At 43.5% G+C, this 19,038-nt stretch overlaps 1 protein-coding gene across 1 annotated transcript in view; it reads left to right on the top strand.

Moving 5' to 3' along the window:
• LOC149463127 (uncharacterized) overlaps window positions 1-10,831 on the top strand; it is a 32,374-nt gene extending 21,543 nt beyond the window's left edge. The window contains exons 8-9 of the mRNA XM_089675842.1: window positions 6,741-6,933; window positions 9,390-10,831. Of these exons, the coding sequence (XP_089531968.1) occupies window positions 6,741-6,933; window positions 9,390-9,541 (345 nt within the window). The 3' untranslated portion in view covers window positions 9,542-10,831. The remainder of the gene's footprint in view (window positions 1-6,740; window positions 6,934-9,389) is intronic.
• The last annotated feature ends 8,207 nt before the right edge of the window (window positions 10,832-19,038 follow it).

Below are 19,038 nucleotides of genomic sequence, written 5' to 3'. Positions count from 1 at the left end.
ATTAGGAGCTATTTTGTCCCTTAGAGTAGATGACCTGCGGAAAATAACTTCAGGTTTATCCGGGAGTATCTTAGAGAGAGTGGAATCAGCCTTCAAGATCCCCCAATTTTTAGTGATGATATGTTTAATAGATCTATACTGGGCGGAGAAAGTAGTAATGAATGGACAGACCAGATTTTTAGATGGTTTAGTCTGAGTACTCAATAATTCATGTCTGTCCATATTAGCTATTGATTCCATAGCGCCATCTAGCATCACCTTATCATAGCCTTTTTCAAGGAATCTATCTTTGAGGATACTGGCCTGCGTATGAAAGGTATCTATATTAGTGCAGTTTCTCCTGAGCCTAAGAAATTGTCCTTTATTTTATGAATCCTTGTTCCTGCCAATCCACATTTTATGGGAATTTGTCTAAATATTCTTTTTATTCTATATTGGATATCCCCTGAGGGGGTTCCCCACACTTTTCAATATGCAGTTTTACTATAGCGTATATGACACTTAGATACGATCATTTTGTCTCTGTCAGCGCTGGGTATCCTGTTGTTTGGTGTATGGCATAATGGTGCCCGCGCATGCGCGGTTGTGCAACACGGACGCTCGGACTCCATTAGCAATGAGCCGTCGTCTAGATATTGACATTTATCTATGCCCATGGTAAAATGGCACCCGCGCATGCGCACTGGTTGATTGCGGACGCCCGGACTTCGGCAAGATGGCGCCGCTCCAGTGCGCATGCGCCAGATATGGTATATACGATTGAGAAGACGGTCACGGCGGTCCTTGTTCCACCTCTGAAGAAGTGCGTGCGCACGAAACGCGTCAGGTGGACCTAGGACGCCGTTGACACTAAGCCGCCGGTGCCACGAGGAGGCCCGGCGGCCATCTTTAATTCCAGGGGGTCAGTGTATTCACCTACACCTGTCTGTACCCTATGTTCATTGTGTATTGATGCTTTACTTATTAAAAACCTTACCTACTACACTATGAGTATTATCCTGTGTCCCCTGTGAGGAGCTTCCTCAACTTTCACAGCCCCAAAGGATTTCCTTATCAACTCTTGTGAAGGAAGGTTTATTCCGTTTGATCTGCTGGATTGCTGTTTCACCACAAGAGGGCGTAGGATATCTACCTTCCTGGCTATTCATCTGACCATATCTACCTTTCCTGGCTATTTATCTGACCAGATCTGAGGGGAGAAGGGGACTCCACAGGATACACATATATACATGCGTATTATTTTACGCTATCTGGTTAGTGTAAATCCTTACCATCTGCACTAGGATATACGGAGCACCTTTTTTCACTGAACTGTGTTTTATATTCACTTTTTTCAAGCGCTGCATTTTTATATATATACAATTTGTGGGACTTTATATGCGTTTTTCCTGTATGTTCAGCTGCTGCCAATACTGATGAGCGCTTACTGTATATTTTATTCTATATCTGCTTGTAACCTTATTTATTAGTATAGCGGCTCTCTACTACATCTCCATAATGGGAGACATCTTTGATATTAGAGCTTCTAGATCCCTGATACCTGAAGATGTATTTACACAAGTAAATGAAACAGAGGATGTAAGGGGGTTGTTCATTCATTTGCATAATCTCACCACCTCTGAAATTAAGACCATCTGGGATATCTCCTTCTTGGAGAAGTACGTCAAAGATTTAATGGTCCCCAGATCTCTTAGATGGGACATTTCTCCAGATACTGAGGACACTTCATCTCTGGTGGAATGGTATCACTATTTTAATACGGTTGGCATTGACATGCTTAAATTCTTAATCGTCAGGAAAAAGAAAAAGTTGATCAATCTGGATAAAGAGATTAACTTAGTAAGAGATAAACTTATCCCTTACAAAACCAATGACGATTATGTTACCGAATCAAACAAGTTAAAAAAACATTTGGAAAATGTAGATTTGGAGCAAAAAAACAAAAAAAGAAAGAAATATAGCAGAGATTTGGCTGACTACCAAACACAGCAGGTGTTCAAATGGCAAACTTTGGACACCAATGTCATGACAGGTAGTAGTGGTTCCCATCTACCCTCTACCCCGATTCATAAACAAGGTCAACAAAATCCCACTAATTTACAGAATAGGGTGAGACCTCCTAACTTAAACAATGTAGGTTATAACATCACCACTCAGAATAAATTCCAACCATTAGCGGATTTATCAGATAGGAATATTGGGTCTAGAGACAATAGATGGCATCCAAATGCCCACCCAAAACAGGGTAACTCTGTCCCATACAACACCCAACATAAACCCAATAAACCAAATAAACGTAAAACATACCGTAAAAATAATCATCATCAGGGTCCAGCCTATTCGCAGAGGAATCCCCCTGATAATCGTAATGATTACCATTACTATAATTCTCCACAACAAGGGTATTATAGAGATCAATACCCCCGTGATTATCAACATCAATATTGGAGACCACCATATGATGATTATTATGCACCCCCCACCCCTAGAACTCCAGATATCCGTACCAACAACGACCATCATTTTTTAGAGAGAGGCAGGGTACGAAAAAGAAGCGACATTATAGAGGCAAAAGGGGAGGGAGGAGAATCAATAGATCCTACAAAACGAAGGAGAACTTGATAGGGAAGGGCATTTTCAATCTCAGTGAGACTCCCCTTTCCGATAATGAGCTTATTCTCCTTGACAAAGGCTTAAAATTCGCCCCTGCTAAGCCTATGAATAAATTTCAGGCCTTTATTGACATACAAAAATTTGCAAGAAAGTTATCTATCAAAAGATACTTTTTGAATAACCCTATCTCTAAGCAACCTACCAGTCAGTATACCTCCCTTGCCAATGCATCTACCTTTAATCCTCCACCACAGAGCAATTCTGCTGTTGGCCTATTTAAAGATCAGGTATTAAAAGACTTGAAAAATCTCCCGTCCAAGAGACTATATAATGATCCTAAGACCAATGCAGCTATCAAATCTCTGTTGGATAAAAAAGACCTTGTAGTAAGACCAGCGGACAAGGGGGGAGGGGTTGTGATTCTGAATAAGAGGGATTATACAGCAGAAGTGTATAACATTCTTGGAGATGCGTCGACTTATCAATTGCTTCATACAGACCCCTTGCCCGGATACAAACGCATCCTTAAGAATATCATTAAAAATGGATATGATAGTTCCATCATTAACAAGAAAGAGAAGGAATTCTTGTGTCCTAAGGCTCCCCGCCTGCCGGTTTTATATATCTTGCCTAAAGTCCATAAGAATCCATTAAAACCACCCGGAAGGCCGATAGTTAGCGGCATTGACTCACTCTGCTCAAGAATAGGCGCCTATATTGATCAGCATTTACAACCATTAGTACTCCATACTCCATCTTATTTAAAGGACACGAAGCATGTTCTCAACTCTATTAAAGATATCAGTATCCCTCCATCCGTTTTTCTGGTCACAGCGGATGTTGAGGCGTTGTATAGCAACATCAATCATAAAGATGGGATGATTGCCGCCAAACATTATCTCACACATGAGAGTCTGTTACTTTCCCCACATATCGATTTCATATTAGAACTTCTGGACTTCGCTATGTCAAAGAACTATATGTGGTTTGACAGTAAGTACTATTTGCAGGTCAAAGGTGTTGCCATGGGGGCAAAGTTTGCCCCCAGCCTGGCAAACCTGTTTATGTCCTTTTGGGAGGAGGACAATATTTATGCTATGGACTGGCCCGAATTGCTTTTCTATAAGCGGTACATCGACGATATACTGTTATTTTGGCATGGTACGGAGCAGTCCCTCATCAATTTTTTCACCACCCTCAATAACAATACGGTCAATATCAAATTGTCATATAACTACAGCAATACAGAAATTGATTTCCTAGACCTCACTTTATTAAACCTAGAGGGGCATATTGCCACAAAATCCTTTTTCAAGCCCACCGATCGTAACAGCTTTATTCCTCTAGGAAGCTGTCACCATCCCAGTTGGTTGGCAGGAATACCTAAAGGACAATTTCTTAGGCTCAGGAGAAACTGCACTAATATAGATACCTTTCATACGCAGGCCAGTATCCTCAAAGATAGATTCCTTGAAAAAGGCTATGATAAGGTGATGCTAGATGGCGCTATGGAATCAATAGCTAATATGGACAGACATGAATTATTGAGTACTCAGACTAAACCATCTAAAAATCTGGTCTGTCCATTCATTACTACTTTCTCCGCCCAGTATAGATCTATTAAACATATCATCACTAAAAATTGGGGGATCTTGAAGGCTGATTCCACTCTCTCTAAGATACTCCCGGATAAACCTGAAGTTATTTTCCGCAGGTCATCTACTCTAAGGGACAAAATAGCTCCTAATGTGGTCTCCCTGCCCACACCACCTCCCTCTCTGTTTAGCTACACTGGCTTCTACCCATGCAATAAATGCATCGCTTGTAAATGTAATGGGGTGAGGAAGAGAAAGATAGATACGTTTGCCTCCAACCAGACTAAGAAATCCTTCAATATTGATAAATTTATTTGTTGCAACAGTAGGTATGTTGTATACTTATTAGAATGCCCCTGCTCCAAGCAATATATTGGAAGGACAACTAGGCGGCTTAGAGACCGCCTCCGTGAACATGTCAATAACATCAAAAAGGGGTACAAGGAACACTCCCTGTCCCTCCACTATAGGAGACACCATCATAGAGACCCCTCCAGTCTTAGATTTGTCGGCATCGACATAGTAACCACACACTGGAGAGGAACTTTTAAGACCAGGGCGGTCTCACAGATGGAGACCAAATACATTTTCGAATTGGATACTTTGCACCCCGCAGGCTTGAATGTTGAGCTTGACGTCAATTGCTATATTGATAACAGCTGAACCCATTAGAGCTTATCATATGTTATTGGCACGAGAAATCATGTTGATTCTTTGTGCCTATGGGTGATCACTGTATCTGTTATTTTAACTTTCAATTCATTTTCACTACATGTGTATGGTCACCATACATTTAGTGCAACCCCAATATTTACATATCCATTGAGGATGCTTATTAGAACTGTATCTTATCCACCCTTTCGTTTTTTGTTGTTGTATTTTATGTCACAGGCCTATGACATCTGTTTTATAGTGTTTGCTGAACATAGGCATGTGTTTTATTTACCCTACGTGACAGGTATTTTATATGTTTTACAATGCCAATTTACCATGTTGCTTCGCCCCCCTTTTTATGGGATTGTTACCTAAGTGCAGGGTCTTATACCCCTTTTGGCTAACAATTCATATTTTAATTACTACAGTATTTACGGGACCTATGTATTTATTGGCCCCGTATTTATGACACTTGTTCATTTATTTTATGAATCCTTGTTCCTGCCAATCCACATTTTATGGGAATTTGTCTAAATATTCTTTTTATTCTATATTGGATATCCCCTGAGGGGGTTCCCCACACTTTTCAATATGCAGTTTTACTATAGCGTATATGACACTTAGATACGATCATTTTGTCTCTGTCAGCGCTGGGTATCCTGTTGTTTGGTGTATGGCATAATGGTGCCCGCGCATGCGCGGTTGCGCAACACGGACGCTCGGACTCCATTAGCAATGAGCCGTCGTCTAGATATTGACATTTATCTATGCCCATGGTAAAATGGCACCCGCGCATGCGCACTGGTTGATTGCGGACGCCCGGACTTCGGCAAGATGGCGCCGCTCCAGTGCGCATGCGCCAGATATGGTATATACGATTGAGAAGACGGTCACGGCGGTCCTTGTTCCACCTCTGAAGAAGTGCGTGCGCACGAAACGCGTCAGGTGGACCTAGGACGCCGTTGACACTAAGCCGCCGGTGCCACGAGGAGGCCCGGCGGCCATCTTTAATTCCAGGGGGTCAGTGTATTCACCTACACCTGTCTGTACCCTATGTTCATTGTGTATTGATGCTTTACTTATTAAAAACCTTACCTACTACACTATGAGTATTATCCTGTGTCCCCTGTGAGGAGCTTCCTCAACTTTCACAGCCCCAAAGGATTTCCTTATCAACTCTTGTGAAGGAAGGTTTATTCCGTTTGATCTGCTGGATTGCTGTTTCACCACAAGAGGGCGTAGGATATCTACCTTCCTGGCTATTCATCTGACCATATCTACCTTTCCTGGCTATTTATCTGACCAGATCTGAGGGGAGAAGGGGACTCCACAGGATACACATATATACATGCGTATTATTTTACGCTATCTGGTTAGTGTAAATCCTTACCATCTGCACTAGGATATACGGAGCACCTTTTTTCACTGAACTGTGTTTTATATTCACTTTTTTCAAGCGCTGCATTTTTATATATATACAATTTGTGGGACTTTATATGCGTTTTTCCTGTATGTTCAGCTGCTGCCAATACTGATGAGCGCTTACTGTATATTTTATTCTAGTATCAGCCAATTGCTTTCCCTGTACAGCAGGGCTGGAGTCTGAGAGGAAGAAGCAGCACTTGGAGCCAATCAGTACATGTGCTGACAAGAAGCATGCTGATAGAAGGAGAAAGCAGAGTGAGAGAGATGAGCTCACCACTGTGCTGCTACTCCTTTTACTGTCCAATCATAGGCTGACAGAAAAGGTACTGCGGGGGAAATCTCTAGGCTGAAGTTGAATATTGCAGAAATAGCTGTTCATTTACCCTTTATTGAGCTATTAATTTGTGTCTTTGATATTTTTGGCTGAAGTTCTACTTGTTGTAAATCTTTCAGGTTTACTTAAACTGCATTGTTATCTTATGTAAGACGGGAGCTTCAAATACACGTTGCACACAGGGCTGTATCACAAAATCAATGGAAGCTGCCAGCAAACACAGGCATAAAAGATCTTTAGTGTTGGAGTCTCAGCAGCACTTTATCTCTCAGGGCCCTGTGCGCATGAAGAGAGAGACTCCCACTGACAAAGGTAAGGACAAGCTTAAAGCCTAGGTTTATCCAGAATAAAAACAAGAGATGGTACTTACAGGAAAATTGTTGCTTATAATGGGGGCTGCTTGTCTTGTTGAAATCTTTAGTCCTCTGCCCCCCATACCCCTACAGCGGTAGTCTTCCTGTGCTGTGGGGGTTATTACAGCTGCTGGATCTGCCATAGGCACTCAGCAAGAGTGCCAGGTATGCCCTCTTTGTCCTCCATTCATAGAAGCTGTGCTTTAGTTTCCATCAATGGAAAGTGCTCTGTGAATGGAGGAGGCATAACTTTTATTCATAGGCAGCACAGTGGCTAAATGGTTAGCACTTCTGCCTGGCAGTACTCGGGTCATTGGTTCAAATCCCAACCACGGCAACACCTTCCTGGAGTTTGCATGTTCTCCCTGTGCCTGCGTGGGTTTCCTCCGGGTACTCTGGTTTCCTCCCACACTCCAAAGACATGCTGGTATGTTAATTGGCTCCTGTTTAAATTGTCCCTAGTATGTGTATGTATGAATGTGAGTTAGGGACCTTAGATTGTACACCCCTTGAGGGTTAGGGACTAATGTGAATGTACAATATATATGTAAAGTGCTGCGTAAATTGACAGCGCTATATAAGTACCTGAAATAAATAAATAATAAATCCTTCATTCAGTGCTTTTCATTGATGATCGCTGTGGGCGTGGCGTGTGGGTGAATCCGTGACAGTGAGTTTGCTTTGAAATTTAAAAATGAATTAAATAGCAATTTCAGTTAGTGGTGCTTAGACACAGTTTAGTTCCGCTTTATATAGTCATACTTATTTGTTATAAAGAAAAACTCAAGGCAAAATTTTTATTTTCCCACTCAGTGGGGCTATGCCAGCAATGCATGGGTTAACTGCTTGTTTTGTCCGGGGGCACAAAAAGTTTTACCTACCCAATCCTTCAATCCCCTGGAAACAGCTTCTCCCACGTCCAGTGGTGGACTGTTCCTGCCACCCTCATGTCTAGAGCCAGTCTATGGGCGTGATGATGTCAGGAACCGTCCATTCACAAGACTGTTAGCATGCGAGGTGGGGGCAGAAGTGGCAGAGACCGGTCTTGCGCTCGAAGAAGTATATCTCCGCTCTCCTCACCCCTAGAAAAAAATAAGCAGCTAACCCATGCATTGCGGGCACAGCCCCACTTCATGGGAAAATAAACATTTTGCCCAGAATCCTTCTTTAACATAAAATCTAACTTTTCAAGTAGACAAGAGTTCTCCTAAGTGGTGACAGATGACTGTGTTCTGATTCTGTCTCAATTAATGTGACCCTGGCATCAGGAAGAATTATCGGAAAGGGGCATATATGGGAAATAAGCAAATAAAAAGCTACCTAGCTCTCTGTGCGGTTGGGGAGAAGTCATCCTATGATACTTCCTGAATTAACTTTTGCCTGATTCCCCCTAGTTTACTGGTTCTTGATTCTGCTGAGGTCCATGTCAATGCTGTATCCAGTAATGAATGAATATCAGACAGAGAAATCAGTGAGCGCTGCAGAGGTCCCATGAGTCTGACACTCCTGGAAGTGTCAGTTTCCCAGCTTACGTTATAGAACTATCTCTGCTGACTTGTGCAGTGCACTGGCAGGCAGCAGAAAAGGGAAATATTTACATGCTTATTTCCCAAGTATGGCTTTTAAGCCATAACATTTTTTACTAATGACAGGGTCCAGGGGCGGACTGACAACTCATGGGGCCCCCAGGCAATAGGGGATCATGGGGCCCCTGTGTCCTTGCCCAAACTCAAAAAAGCCTATGAAAAAGGTACCAGGCAGGGGCAGACTGATAACTCATGGGACCCCCAGGCAATAGGGGATCAAGGGGCCCCTGTGTCCTTGCCCAAACTAAAAAAAGCCTATGAAAAAGGTACCAGGCAGGGGCAGACTGATAACTCATGGGACCCCCAGGCAATAGGGGATCAAGGGGCCCCTGTGTCCTTGCCCAAACTCAAAAAAGCCTGTGAAAAAGGTACCAGGGGCATCTCATGGGGCCCCCTACTGACCCCGGGCCCTCGGGCAGTGCCCGACTTTCCAAATGGTCAGTCCGCCCCTGACAGGGTCACTTCAAAATAAAGTAAAATGTAAAGCAGTTATATATACTCACTTATTAAATCTTGTGCTGCATTGCACGGTGACCTATCGGCTTTAGGGTGTTGTGTGCTAATGTACTGCAGAAATTAAAAGCACAAATGTGATTGGTTGAAATGTTATATTGTACCTCTCTTGACCAAATAATTGTGTTGTTTTGGTTTCTGAATACAAGAAACAAATGCAAAGAAAGTGTAGAAGGCAATTGAATTTCAGTAGTCAGAACAAAGAAGGTGATTTTAATAGCTTTCTATGGAATAATGCATTTGGCTCATTTCTTGGTTAAATATGTCTATCTCTTCTGCAATACAATTTCAACATTTCCATTCTGCCTATCTGCAGGTGAAGGGAAAACCTTGTCGTTGACTGGAAATACGCTGGTGATTGCACTATCCGTAATGGCCACTGTGGGGATGATCTCAGTAACACTGAACATCTACATGAAGAGAGCCAGGGCTGCCAGATACCAGAGACTTAATACACAAGATTTCTGATCCCTGTAGCACCAAAAGAAACATTCTAAAATAACACTGAATTATACATAATTATTAAGATCAGTAAGAAACCAACATTTCTTTGAACATTGCTGGAGCTTCGATTGCTATTCCCATATTTAGACTGATCTTAAACTGGTTCATAGTTTATCTACCTGAGAATTGACATATTTAGCCCAATGCCAATCACAGCACTGGTGATAACTTTCTTTTCTTCTAGAAATTTTCCAGCATGTGGATAAATCTCTTGAGCTAGCCTTGATAGTGTCAGTAGTGCCATGTCCCATAAACACACACACAGATATCCACTAGCATACTTGGAGTCGCTCCAATATTATACACATGAGCCCATTTTTGCTCTATCACAGTACATAATACTGGCCATTGTCAAACACAACAGATATGCACAAACTGGTCCCATTTATAATTGCTAGCAGTGTAAATGGCACCTGAGTACAAAGTGCAGAAAATGCTGACCCAAGCGTTTGTAAAATTGTATCTATTTGATTTAACTATTGCCTTAGGGATACTTTCTGTTTAAACAAAAGCTACATGCAGGGGCGGACTGACCATTGGGGAACTCGGGCACTGCCGAGGGCCCGGGGTCAGTAGGGGGCCCCATGAGATGCCCCTGGTACCTTTCATAGGCTTTTTTGGGTGTGGTTTGAGTGTGGGTGAGGACACAGGGGCCCCATGATCCCCTGTTGCCCGGGGGCCCCATAAGTTGTCAGTCCGCCCCTGGCTACATGTTTAATGCATGTGTGTATGGAACAAACACATGGCACAAAGGGGCACAGTGGCTCAGTGGTTGACACTTCTACCTTGCAACCATGGGGTCCCCAGTTTAAATATCAGCCAAGGGACGACCTGCATGGAGGTTGCATGATCTTCCTGTGTTTGGGTGGGTTTCTTCACCCACTCCAAAGACATGCTGGTAGGTTAATTGACTACTGTCTAGACTATCACTAGTTTGTGTATATGATAGGCATCTTAGATTGTAAGCTCCTTGAGGGCAGTGAATGAAAAAGATGTAAAGTGTTGCCTAAATTGATGGCACCATATAAATGTCTATGATAATATTTTATCAGTATTTGAAATGATTTCCTCTTTTTTAATAAGATTCAATTAGGAATGTGTGGATCTCAGGTAATAGCTGTGTGAGTTTTTGATGAAATCATCGATAAAAGCACCTAAACCTCCTTGTAATCGCACCTTTTTATCGATAAGTAATTGTTATATATGATTCGTTTTTTTGTGCATTAAAAAAGACATATTACATGTTTGTGGATATATTATTTTGTGGGGTCTTTTTATTCATTTTTTAACTTAAGAGTCACACATTTTTCTAATTACATCTTCGGTGAAAGTTGTGTGAATCCTGGGCGAAAATTATACAGACCACCCCCCCTTGTCTTGTGACTGCATTATTAAATAGATAAAAAGCAAAAATCCAGGTTGGCAACCATCCACAAACTTCCACTGCAATGAACTAAAAAATGTTGTCAATAGTATTTAAAGTAGAACTAAATTCCACACTTTTCTTTTAATTTTGGATAGAGCAAGGGTTATAACCCCTGTCGGTATTTACTGACATCTGTGTCCCATTGGGGAGGTTTCCCTTCATTTCCTGTCCCATAGCGCAAACAGGAAGTGAGATTTAAACCCTCTGTAGCGCTATCCCCTTGAAAGTCACTGGTTTTGAGTCCCCCTACTTTCCTGCACAGCCAGGCAACGCACATTTTCCAACTTTCAGCCAGAGCCAGTAACCAGTCCATGGGCTTGTTTTTGTTGTTTTATTTGGGGATGACAACTTGGATAGGGTTTAGGGGTTTATGGGATGCCCAACTTGACTGAAGGTTAATACTCTGAGGACAAACTTCCTAAAATCATACACCATAAAGTAGGATCCTGGATTTTCTACTCCCTCTGGGTGGCAACAGGCTTTTAATGGATCAATAACACAGTTTCTGTGAGGAGCACCTGGTCCCCTTTAAGTAAGAACTCTTTAGACTACAGCTAGGAAATGTCCATCCACCTGCCTGTCTTTTTAATAGTATCCCAGAGCAAGAGATTCCAGAACAGGCGTGCAGCACTGTCCCAGGAAGAACTGGTTACATATTGCACCCAGCAGCCCTCTCTCCTGTAGGCCCCGAAGGTGTAGAGGTACTGACACTGTCCTTCTGTCCTGTAACTTTGGGAAAACTGCTTTTAGCCTTTCTGCTAGGCTGAGTTTCTTCCAGAGAGAGGGGGAGAAATTGGCTTTCAACTGCTGCACAGAGCCACACAGGGCATTGTTCCTGTAATTGCCAGGGTACTGATAATCCTCCCTGCTGCCTAGGCTCCATACAAGGGAGACATGTGTTACCACCTTATCAGCAGCCCTTGGTCAGGGGAGATTTTTCTCCATCGGCCCATTGCTTTCCATGTGCGGCCTGTTCATTTAGGGTAGCTGGACCTATAAAAAGTAGCGGGCTGGAGCTGCAGCTCCAATAGACCCTATGCTAATCAGGCCCTGATTGGTGGTCACAGGGGGAAAGAGCGTACTTGTACCGGTGGTCAATTGAAGGAAAAAGGAAAAAAAAATTACCCCCCCTCTTCCTGGGTAGTTGTGTTTAGATCCTCTCCTCCTCAGAACTGATGAGCTGGCTAATGAGTTATGAATCCTCCACTCCTTCTCAGCACTGGTAGTCAGTGAAGTATACATTTCCTTCCTCTCCACCATTGGTGGTCATTGGGGTATAAACCTACACTTTCTCCTCATCATTGGTGGTGAGCAAGGATGTAAGTCAAATCTTCTCTCCAGCATTGGTGGCAAATGGGCTATAAATTCCCCTCCTCTCCAGCACTGGGGGTCAGTGCATTATAAAGTCTGCCTTCTTCCCAGCATTGGTGGTCAGTAGAGATGGGCAAGCTTGCTTGGTTTTGATCTGCAGGTTTGTTTGGTGAACTTTAATGCAAACTCTATTGAACTTAAAGCAGAGTTCCAGTTGAATTAAAAAAAAAAAAGCAGCTGAAAAACTGTATCTGACCCTAGATCCAGCGGTGTCCTCACCATGGCTGGTCTCACCCTCCACCTTCTCTCCCCAGCACCAACCTCTTCAGTGTGAGCACCCCGCTGTGACAGCTTGCGGCTGCACAGCCTTTTGCCCGCTGCACTTTGTGAATGGTCCCGTAGTCTCCTGGGACCTGTCGTGCCCCAGAAGACTACAGGAAGGGAGGTGGGAGGATAACTTACGCTTCGGAAGTGGGAGTGGGTACCTGTCAAATTCGGGTACCCATCCCCCCCCCCCCCGCCCCCGGGTACCAATCCCCTTTTGGGTGTAGCTCTGCTTTAATGGGAGGCAAATTTTCAAAATTACATCCCTCCATTTTCAACAAAAATAGGCCAAGGATTGTCAAACAAAGGACATGTAAAACTGGACACTGAGAGGGGAGCGAGGTAACCTGAAAAAAAAAAATACCTTTCAGAGGGGAGTAGACTCCTTATTTTATGCAAAAATAAGGAATGAAAAAAGGTGACAAATCCAGAAATAGAAATGACATTGGATTACATCAGGTATGCAAAGCAGAAATATTACAGAGAAACACCACACATCAGTTAAGCCTTTTTACTTGGCCACATTTAAAGAGGGAGAGACTAAGCATTTTTTTATCAGATGTAGAACCCTCCTAGTGTAGAGCAGGGTGCTAGGTAAATTTATTTGGCTCCCCTGTAATCAGAGGAGCAGGGATTGATTATCTAGGGTTGCTCCATGTTTCACAGGCTGTTCTGTTACTTCCACCTGTCTTCTAAAGGATTCTAGAGATATAGTGGGAGAAAGTACAGAACAAGCAGCCTGAATAGTTATAGGACTCCAGCCAATACATGGGGAGGTGTGCCCAGTTGGTGGTGAGAGAAGCCTGAGCAGCAGATGCAGTGTTCATGGGTCCAGTCCTGCAGGAGGGGACCCCTGTACAGGGGCTCTACCACTGGTGCAGAATCCTATGTGAAGTCTTCAGAAAGACACAGAGGTCACAGCTAGGCTTAGCTGGGGAGGTCTATTTGCAAATCTATGTTGGGGATCATGTTGGGTCTGGAGAAGCTCACTGGAGAGAGCCAGGAGGAAGTTGATGGGAAAGAGTCCAGCTATCCTATGGTGGTGCAAGTTTACATCTCCCTCACTAGTAAGAGCTTGGTCGATATCAACAGAAGGCAACCAATGATCCTGTTGCTGAGTGAGCTGATAAGCCCCAGTGCTGGAAGAAACGTTACTGTGTGTAGCTTTTTACTCTGGAAGGAGTACAGGTCCCCAGTAGCATATAAGATTCTATGGGACAATCAGCAGTTCATGTAGTGCAACCATCAGTTCTGTGCAGAGCAGCCAGAAATTGAGAAGTCCAGTTCTACAGTTTTGGGGTATCCTATGCTCCCTATCCAAATTCATTGTTCTCAATAAAAACCAAAAAAAGAAGCCCCTAGACCAGGGTTGGGCAAACTTTTTGACTTGAAGGCCGCAATGGGTTCATATATTGGACCCGGGGGCCGGACCAAGAGTAGATGAATGAATATTCCCCCATAGTAAGCATAGTAATTAATCCCCTATATAGTAATTCATCCCCCCTATAGTAATTCATTCCCCATATTAATTCATCCCCCATATTAATTCATCCCTCATATAGTATTTCATCCCCCATAGTACTATTCCCCCCCCAAGTAGTAAGCCAAGTCCCCCCTGTCAATTTACTTACCTTTGCTCCGCGCGTTCCTCTCGCCGTGTTCCCGCGCCGTTCCGGTCTTCAGGGCGGACTGTGAGAGGAGCCTAGCTCCCCTCACGTTTGTCACGCTGCCCCGCCTACACACATCCTGACAGCCAATGTTTGCCTGCCCTGGCTGTTTTTTTTTTTATCACGCTCCGCGGGCCGGATAAAAAGGTCCGCCGGGCCGGATAAAAAGGTCCGCCGGGCCGTAGTTTGCCTATTGCTGCCCTAGACTGTTCCTTAGAGCGAGTGGAAGAGTGCAGAAAATGCAGTGTGCCTGATTGTGTTTGCTCTAAGGGGGAAATAGAACCAAATTCAAAAGCAGCTCCTTAGGGGTGCACTACACCAGAAATAAACATTTTAGAGGGTTATGTTATAAATGTAAAACAGAAATATTACAAAGACATGCTGCATCTCATGCAATCCTATTATATGCCACATTTGAAGATGAAGCAATTGTGATCAAGAAATAAAAATTGTAATAGTTTGTCTGATAATCAAAGCAGAAATATACAGAAACATTAGGCTGCATTTGAAGATGAAGAAATTAGACATTTATTATCTAGAAATAAAAATTAGAGTGGATTATGTCAGATATATAAAGCATACATTTCACACAGATGCACATAAGCCTTTTTAGTAGGCCCATCATTAGAGAAGTGCGAGACAAGGCTCTTTCTATCCAGAAATGAAAATTGCACTGGCTTATGTCAATGACGCAAAACAGAAATATTGTACAATGAACATTGGAAATTTGTACAATGAACATTGAATGCATTGGAGCAGGACACATTTTATCTGCATGCAGATTTCCATCCAAAATATGAGACAGAAGAGGAGGAACAAATACTGACCACACTTGACACAAAGCACTTAGTTGCTCAGCTAAATACTGTATATACAATGATTTAAAAAAATATATATATACAAAGGAAGAACTATTGTACAAACTGCATAGTTATTTGTTTCGAAGAATATAATAAAAGGTATAAGCTGCACATATCATATATAATAGTTCCAAAATGTATTTTAGACCGCATTGGTTGAACTGCATCTATATTTTTCTTAAAAAAAAGGACTCCTTTTTCAAAGGACTCCTTTGTCTCTACCTTTGAGGAAGTGCGTGCGCACAAAACGCGTCAGATGGAGCACAGGACGTCGTGACGTCACGCCGCCGGTGCCACGTGGAGGCCCGGCAGCCATCTTTGTTTTTGGAGGGTCAGTCACTCATATGCATCTGACACCATTGTGACCTTTTTCACCTTTATACCTACGATGTTTGCTTAATAAAGTTTCCTATTTAATTACTACACTATGAGTATTTCCCTTGGTCTCCTGTGAGGAGCATTTCAACTTACAGAGCCCTACCGTGATCCATCCACGAGCTCCAGAGAGGGGAACGATTCACCATTCAGGATTTCCTACCTACACATCCCTGAGAGGGGATCCTATCTTCACAAGAGAGCGCTTCATCCTCACTTTTTCCAGCTCCAGTCTACATTCTGACCAGAAAGAGAGGGGGGATCTTCAGGATATTTATACACCGTGTATTTATAATACGCTTCTGGTTAGTGCACATTTCTATCATATGCACTGGGAACACTGAGAGCACCAATACAGGACTGTATTTCACTTGCAATCCTTATTTACCATTGATGGTTCATTATTGTCACTAGCACTTTTATGTACCCTATAGCGCTGCATTTTATATTTTATATGATTTATACTAAGTTTTTATGTGGTTTCCTTGAATGTTCAGCCGCTTATATTCTAGAGCGCTCACTGTAGCATTTTATTACTACAGGCAAATAGACTGTTCAATTTGCAAGAGAACTTGGATTTTCACTTCACTTCATTCCCCAGGGCTTAGGGAATGAAGTGAAGCTCTGCTAGTTCCATCATCCATCCATGTGCATGCAGATATGCTATTTGTTCATTCTCCTTCCATGAGATAGGTTATTATTTCCAAAGTGAAACTTCACATTCTTTAAGTTTTGGGACAAATTCTCTTGCAAAGTGCAACTTCCCTAGCAAAGTTAACAGCCCGGTTGCATTTAGTAAATTAATTCCCTTTATGTTAAACTGGACAGCAATAGTGTGTGGAGATGTGGGCATATTGTTGGGGGGCCACCACAAAATTCACTAAAAAAAAAAACCATAACAAATATCAAAATAAAATATACCTCTCTCCAAAAAAATGTAAGCTAAAATCCTAGACCCCAAACACTAACGCTACAGCAATAGAACGAAGCACTGAAGAGCACAGTGAATACCAGAGGGGGGGGTGCACTAAAATTCGTGGTAAAGTAGCAATGGCACCATATTTTACATGCTCTAGCTCTGTGGTAGCACTAGCACTGAACAATAAATAGCAAAAATTGTCTCTCCCTCAGTTTCTCGAACACACTGACAAAAGGATGCTGGGAGAGCTCACTTGTATAAGGAGAGGGCTGGCACATTTTCAAAGACCAATTTAAGGGTATATTTTTTCTGACGGTGGGGCGACCATGCAACGTTTGCTACAAATGCAAACTGGCACCAACATGGGTGGCCAGTTGAGTATATCCCTTCTTCTCCCCAGCATGTGTGGTTATGGCATATAAATTCCTCCCGCTCCCCAGCATTTATGGTCTGTGGGGTACAAATCTCTCCTCCTCCCTAGCATTGTTGGTCAAAGGGGTACAAATCTCTCCTCCTCCCTAGCATTGTTGGTCAAAGGGGTACAAATCTCTCCTCCTCCCTAGCATTGTTGGTCAAAGGGCTACAAATCCCTTCTCCTCTCTTGCATTGTTGCTAAACAGGGTACAAATCCCCCCCTACTTCCAAGAATCAGTGGTCATCTGGGCATAAATCCCCCCTCCTCTCCAGCTCTGGTGGTGCACGGAATATAAATTCCCCCCTCCTTCCCAAAATTGATGGTCAGCAAGATATAAATCCTTCTTCCTCCCCTGCATTGATGGTGAGCAGGATGTAAATTCCTCTTCCTTCACAGCATTGGAGGTCAGTGGGGTATAAATCTCTACCCCCCCCCCCCCAGCTTTGGTGGTTAGCAGGGTATAAATCTCCCCTCCTCCCCAGCTGTGGTTGTCCGTGAGGTATAAATCTATTTTCCCCCCAGCTTTGGTAGTTAACAGGGTATAAATCTCCACTCCTCAGCATTGGTGGTCAGTGAGCTATAAATTTCCCCTCCACCCCAGCTTTTGTGGTCAGTGGGGTATATATCTCCCCCTCCTCAGCACTGGTGGTCAGTGGGGTATAAATCTCCCTTCCTTCTCAGCTTTAGTGATCAGTGGGGTACAAATATTCTTCCCAGAATTGGTAGTCAGTCGGGTATAAATCTCCCCTCCTCCTCTCCAGCATTGGTTGTCAGTGGGGTATAAATCTCCCCTCCCCAGTTTTGGAGGTCAGTGGGGCATAAATCTCTTCTCCCCAGCTTTGGTGGTCAGTGAGGTATAAATCTCCAATCCCCAGCATTGGTGGTCAGTGGGGTATAAATGTCCCCTCCTCCCCAGCTTTGGAGTTAATAGGGTATAAATCTCCACTCCTCATCGCTGGTGGTCAGTGGGGTATAAATCTCCCCTCCTCCCCAGCTTTAGTGATCAGTGGGGTACAAATATTCTCCCCAGAATTGGTAGCCAGTCGGGTATAAATCGCCCCTCCTCCTCTCCAGCATTGGTTGTCAGTGGGGTATAAATCTCCCCTCCCCAGTTTTGGAGGTCAGTGGGGCATAAATCTCTTCTCCCCAGCTTTGGTGGTCAGTGGGTTATAAATATCCCCTTCTCCCCAGCTTTGGTGGTCAGTGAGGTATAAATCTCCAATCCTCAGCATTGGTGGTCAGTGGGGTATAAATGTCCCCTCCTCCCCTGCTTTGGAGTTAATGGGGTATAAATCTCCACTCCTCATCGCTGGTGGTCAGTGGGGTATAAATCTCCCCTCCTCCAGAGCATTGGTGGTCAGTGGGGTATAAATGTCCCCTCCTACCCAGCTTTGGAGTTAATGGGGTATAAATCTCCACTCCTCATTGCTGGTGGTCAGTGGGGTATAAATCTCCCCTCCTCCCCAGCTTTGGTGGTCAATGGGATAGAAATCTCCCCGCCTCCCCAACCTTTGTGGTCAGTGAGGTAGAAATGTCCCCTCTTCCCCAGCTTTGATGGTCACTGGGGTATAAATCTCCCCCTCCTCAGTTTTGGTGGTTAGTGGGATATAAATCTCCCCTCCTCAGCTTTAGTGATCAGTGGGGTATAAATCTTCTCACCAGAATTGGTAGTGGGGTATAAATCTCCCCTCCTCCTCCCTAGAACTGGTGGTAAGCAGGGTAGAAATATCCCCTCTTCCTCAATTTCAATGGTAAGGTATAAATCTCCCCTCCTCCCCAGCATTGGTGGTCAATGGGGTATAAATCTCCCCAAATTTGGTTGTCAGTGAGGTATAAATCTCTTTTCCCCCCAACTTTGGTAGTTAGTGGGATATAAATCTCATATCCTCAGCATTGGTGGTCAGCGGTGTATAAATCTCCCCTCCTCCCCAGCTTTAGTGATCAGTCTCCCCTCCCAAGCTTTGATGGTCAGCTGAGTAAAAACCCCCTTTCGCCCCATAATTGCTGATCAGCGTGTAACTTCTTCAATCACCGGGACACGCTATGACTAGGATTGGTGGGAGCTCACACATGCTCAGTGGCATGTCCAGTAGTAAAGATGGCGAATTGGGAATCTCAGATTCTTCTAGCACGTCAACCTAGACGTCAGTGTCATTTTGAAGCG

The sequence above is a fragment of the Staurois parvus genome, unplaced genomic scaffold (assembly GCF_062004578.1).
Source record: "Staurois parvus isolate SC_StPar_1 unplaced genomic scaffold, SC_StPar_1.0 ptg000159l, whole genome shotgun sequence".
In the NCBI taxonomy this organism is placed as follows: domain Eukaryota; kingdom Metazoa; phylum Chordata; class Amphibia; order Anura; family Ranidae; genus Staurois; species Staurois parvus.
This window is presented reverse-complemented; position numbering and strand designations above follow the sequence as displayed.